Here is a 5,886-nt window from a genome sequence, read left to right on the forward strand (position 1 = left end):
GTGCATATATCTGTTCTTGTCATGGCTCTCACTTCTTTAGGGTATATATCTAGTAATGGGATGGCTGGGTCAAATGTCTTCCATAGCTTTTGTGCCAAGAAATTCCTTCTCTCCTGGTAGAATGCCTAAGAATTTAACATCTTTGGGCCCTACATCCCCTAAGCTGGAGACCACTGCTCTAATGATCTGACTAGTATTTAAGACTAACAGTTAATGGGGGGAAAAAAATCCACTGCCATTGAGTCGACTCTGACTCATAGTGACCTGCATTGGGTTTCTGAGGCAGTAAATCTTTACAGAAGTAGATTGCCCTGTCTTCCTTCTACAGAGTGGCTGGTGGGTTTGAACCGCCAATCTTCTGGTTAGCAGTCAAATGCCTTAGGCACTGCACCACCAGAGTTCCTTAAGAATTAATGAAAGGGCTGGTTGGTCAAGGAAGCCTCTTCCTTCTTGCCAAAAAATGGGGTATTTGTTAAGTTAGATTTTTATCTTTATGATGAGGGAAGTATGTCCAAAATCTGGTAAGAACAGCATTAAAAACCACATTATTAAGACAGAGGCATCTTGGTAGTGCTGTGGTCATTATTTTTTTGGTGGGGGGTGGGAGTATGTGTGTACTATGGTGAGTTGCTAAAGGAACAGGACAGATAGACAACACTATTGTTAAAGTAACAGAGTTTGGAGATTTACATTTCCATTTGTACTGATCTGTAGCTTAAAAAAGGAAACAGACACAAATTAGGAATCCTAATTTCTATTCCATTTTCTGTGAGTGAGTAGTGGATAAGGTTAATAACAAATAAAATTTTTGGCAGGCTATTTTTTTCCTTAGCTATTGAAACCCAAGTTTAATTTCTTTATGCTGTACACAGAAGAGACATCCTCGTAGCTGGTTTAGCAACCTTTATGAATACAGATGGGTAGAGGACATGATAGTAAGTCACTGACAAGGCAAAATTAAGAATCTAGTTGGAGATTGTTTCAGAATATCCTTTCTAGACCTTCTGAAAACTAATTTCAAATTATGAAGGCATGTAGAACAATATTCTAACCCCGCAGAGTTAGGGCAATAAGCAAGTTCTTTGAGCAAGCTGGAGCACTTTCTGTTGCCTGTTCAGAGAAATGCAAAAAAAGCATCTCTAAAGAATCTTCTGGGTTTTCTGGTTCACAAAAGTTTTCATTGGCTTTAGATGAATTTAATAAGCAATAAGTAAATGCTATCATATACTCACTAGAGTACCTTTGGGTCTGAAGAAAAAAAAAATTATATATATATCTCTTCTGTATTAAAAAGAACTCAGTGATTGAACTTAACTCACATAATACAGTGATGAAGAAGTGGTAACCCAGAGAGATTAGAGGACTTGTCCAAATTCAAACAGCAAGTTCTAGAGTGAGTGACAAAACTGGGAGTAGAAATCAAAGCAAGCAAAATGTCTTATCTCCTTAGTGTCAGGTTCTTTCCACTCCATCAGTACCTCACATGGTATTTTAAAATATATATTTGATAATTTTTTAAATAAGAAAAATAACTTATGGTTAAAACACAGAGGTATATAAATAAAACATTAATAATGTTTCCCTACAATCTCATCTCCAAGGGGTAACCTTGTCAAAGGTTTAGTGTATATTTTTGCATACTTTTGTTCATGCCCATACAAACATATACAGATATACAAATAAAACTTTTAATTAAAAAAAGGGTTTTCTTTTCTTTCCCCACTTAGGCTGGTAGTACCTCATCTATCCAGCTACATATATCTGACTCAATGCTTTTAATAGCTACATAATATTCCACAGTACAGTTGTACGATGCAGCAAATTCTATTCACAGAACTCACATTGTATCCCCTTTCTTCTGCCAATGCTAGGAACTTGATAAAAATCTTTATATACATATCCTAGGAGCTCTGGTAGCATATGCCTAAGGCACTTGACTGCTAACCAGAAGGCTGGCGGTTCAAACCCACCAGCCACTCCTCAGAAGGAAGGTTGGACAAACTACTTCTGTAGTGATACCACCTCAGAAACCCAAGGAAGGGTAGCTATGAGTCAGGTCCGAGTTGACGGCACTTAACAACAACAACATACATATTGTTTGTTCCTATAGTATGGATTCCCAGAAATAAGACATGAAGGACATGCACATATTAAACTTTGTAATAAATATTTTGATTTAATTTTATTTCTAGACCTGCTAGTGAAACATTTGAATGTTTACTGGTCACTTACATTTCCTGTTCTGTGCACCACTTGAATGTCTCTTTTGACAATCTTCCGCCTATACATTTCTTTTGCCAACCTTGTATTGGGTTATTTTTGTTGTTGATTTATATAGATTTTTTTTTTATTTATATAGATTTTTTAAATTCAAAATATTAACCTTTGTCACACACATTGAAGATATTTTCTGTCTTTTGCCATCATTATAAAAATAATTTATATAAATCAAGAAATCTAGCAGGCTTCTGGGGTTATGTTTCTTCGTTATTAAAAAGGCTCCCACTCAGAAGCTGTTTTCCTATAATTTCTTCTAATATTTTCATATTTAGCTCTTTGACCTATCTTGTGTTAATTATATATCTCTGTATATTTCATAAGAGACAGAGCACATTCTGTCAAACTTAGGTAACTAACAGAACAGTACTACCTACTATTCTTTCTCCAAGAGTTCCTTTTTTTAAAAAAATGAAGATATCTCTGGATGGTGAGGACCTCTGGTAGCGTAGTGCCTAAGGCACTTGACTGCTAACCAGAAAGCTGGAGGTTCAAACCCACCAGCCACTCCTTGGAAGGAAGATGGGGCAATCTATTTCTGTAGTAACACTACCTCAGAAATCCAAGTAGGGGTCGCTATGAGTTTGGTCCGACTCTACAGCATATAACAACAACTGGGTGGTGAGATTATGGGTGACTTTTACTTTTTGCTTATTTGTATTTCTAAATTTTCTATATTGAATACATAAACCAAAAAACACCAAACACACTGTTGTCAAGTAGGCCCTGACTCACAGCGACCCCTCTTTGGGTTTCCAAGGCAGTATCTCTACAGAAGTAGATTGCCTGACCTTTCTTCCGAGGAGTGGCTGGTGGGTTTGAACCACCAGCCTTCTGGTTAGCAGTCAAATGCCTTAGGCACTACACCACTAGAACTCCCAATACATAGTACTTAAAAACCCACTGCCATTGAATTGATTCCAACTCACTGGGACTCTTTAGGACAGAATAGAACTGCACCACACGGTTTCCACACAGTACTTAAGCCATTTGAAAAAATGTAGAGAATATATCACTACTGTAATGAAACCTATTGGTGAATAGCTTAACTGTCAATTAACACCTTAGAGTGCATGAATCTGAAGCCAAATATAAGAGTAAAAAAAGGAAACTGTGAAAACAAAATATACCCCAAATTAATAAAGTAATTACAACCTACAAAATGCTTTTATACATTTTATCTAGGCTCTTAGGACAGTAAAGGAGGTAGGCTAGGAATGGTAAGTGCAGTAACATCTGAGTATTTATTATTTTATATATATTATGTCATTTAATCCTCCCAGTGAGATATGAGTACCCTCATATCAGAGGTACAAGCATAGGCTGAGATAAACTGATATCTTGCTCAAGGTAATACAGTCACTGGTAGGGCTGGTGTGGTGGTTATGTTTGTGTGTCAACTTTGCTGGGCCTGGTTGAGTGGCTGGGAAACTGTATGTAGTTATTCTCCATGGTGAGATTGGTAATTAACTCCATGGTGGAATCTATTAGAGCAGCTGAGTAGCTGCTTTGGGTATGTTGTCTGCTTCCCATATATAAGAAACAGCTTTGGGAATGGTCTCTAGCTTTTGGCACGCTTAAACCCTGCATGTAGCTGTGTCCTTGTTCAACAGCCTGCCATGCTCTGCCAACCTTGGGACTTTCAATGGACTTGAATGAAGGCCTGCCGTGTGGTTTGGTGACACTGGGACAGTGCCTTTTTACTTGTCAACCTTGGGCTTGTCACCTCAGCAGCCAGCAGCTGAAGAAAAGTGAAGAAAAGCCTCTAGCTTCAGTGGGCAGAAAGCTGGAGGCAGAGCTGAACACCAAGGCTCCGGGGCTTTCACTCAGCCCCTAGAGCTGGCACTTTGAACTCAGACTTAAAGCCTCAAAACTCTAAGAAAATAAAACTCCTGTTTGTTAAGGCCATCCCATTTGTGGCATATTCCTGCCAGAGGAGCACTAGGTAACCAGAACAGCTGGGGTTTTAATTTTGTTCTGTTTGTTAAAATAACATACATAGAATTTACTATATGCAAGAACTGTTCTAAGCCTTTTATGTAAATTACTTCATTTACTCTTTATAACAACCTTAAAATAAGTACTATTTATGATCCCCGTTTTACAGATGAAGAAGTGAAGCACAGAGAGGTCAAGTTTCCTGTTCAAATTAACATACCTAGGATGTGGTAAACTGGGACTTGCACCCACAATATCTGGTTCTGGAGTTCAGGCTTTTAACTACTCCCTATCACTGACCAAAGCCCTCTAACTTTTTACAATACTGGGCTGCTTTTCCTTTTTTTATTCTAGAATGGAAAAAACATAAGGAGAAGGGGAGTGGTGGGTGGGATCATACCACCTAACACATGCATTCCAAATCATCTCTAATTCACACACACTAAATACACTGCAATAAAAAGACAACATACTACTTAATATTTGACAATTTATAATTGCTTCCACATACTATCTCATTTAATCCTCCAAATTGTTGTTGTGTGCTCTCAAGTTTATTTCAACTCATAGCGACCCTGTAGGACAAAGAACTGCCCCATAGGGTTTTCAGGATTGTAAATCTTTACAGAAACAGATTGCCACTTCTTTCTCCTGCAGAATGGATGGTGGGTGCTGGTGGGTTCCAACCACCAAATGTTCAGTTAGTAGCTGAGCACATAACCACTGTGCCACTTGTTGTTGTTGTTATGTGCCGTCAAGTCGGACCCGACTCATACACTCATACACTGTGCCACTAGGGTTCCTTAATCTTCCAGATATTTATGTGAGATAAATGGAGGAAGCGGTCCTTGGTTTATAGGAATGAAAGCTCAGGGAGGTAAAATGACTTGCCCAAGATGATACTATTAAGAAATGATTAAAAACTGGTTTGCAACAATGTCTTTTTTACTTCTTACCAGTATTTTTTCCAACCACATTATGCCACCTCCAAGCAATTGGGGAAAAACATCCTCTCATTCTGCCAAAATGACAGCTTACCTAGACGAGCCCTTGTCCTGGGTCCCTGCATCTGACTTCGCAGTTCAGGCCTCAGATGAAACTTCTTTGCTTCATCAACTAGGTCCCTGCACTGTAAACTACAGCGGATGAAAGGCTGAAATACAGCAGCAGATAGTAGAATGAGCTGCAGAGGCTTTCCCTAATGCTAATTAGAGTACAAATGGCACATATACAGAATTAACTTCTTAATACAGAAAACCAGTTTCTAAAGCCTTGTGGTCCCAGGAGGGCTGCTGGTAATAACTGCTAGGGGTTTCCAGAAATAATTTTTAAAAGTCATTTTTATTTTTTGAATATATTATACATGCATCAAAAAGCAAAGAATATACGATATATATCAATAAGTTTTGCTCCTAGCCCTCTTCCCACCCACCTTAGCACTTATAGGTAATAACTTTTATTAGTTTGTTTGTACATCCTTACGATGATTATGCAAATATAAGTATACAACAACTAGTAAGAATTTTTTAATTGTGCTTTGGGTGGAAATTTACAAAGCAAATTCACGTTCCATATAGCAGTTCACATACACTTTGTCTCATGACATTGACTACAATTTACCACAATGCAACAGCTCCCCTCCCACTTCCTCCTGATAGTTACCTCTTCCCT

The 5,886-nt window shown here is 38.2% G+C and overlaps 1 protein-coding gene across 1 annotated transcript in view; it reads right to left on the reverse strand.

The window, feature by feature from the left end:
* KLHL12 (kelch like family member 12) overlaps nucleotides 1-5,886 on the reverse strand; it is a 51,318-nt gene that overhangs the window by 22,284 nt on the left and 23,148 nt on the right. The window contains exon 6 of the mRNA XM_007941145.2: nucleotides 5,254-5,368. Coding sequence (XP_007939336.1) covers nucleotides 5,254-5,368 — 115 coding nt within the window. The remainder of the gene's footprint in view (nucleotides 1-5,253; nucleotides 5,369-5,886) is intronic.

The sequence above is a fragment of the Orycteropus afer genome, unplaced genomic scaffold (genome assembly GCF_000298275.1).
Source record: "Orycteropus afer afer isolate SDZICR_OR568_19922 unplaced genomic scaffold, OryAfe1.0 scaffold00075, whole genome shotgun sequence".
NCBI lineage: Eukaryota > Metazoa > Chordata > Mammalia > Tubulidentata > Orycteropodidae > Orycteropus > Orycteropus afer.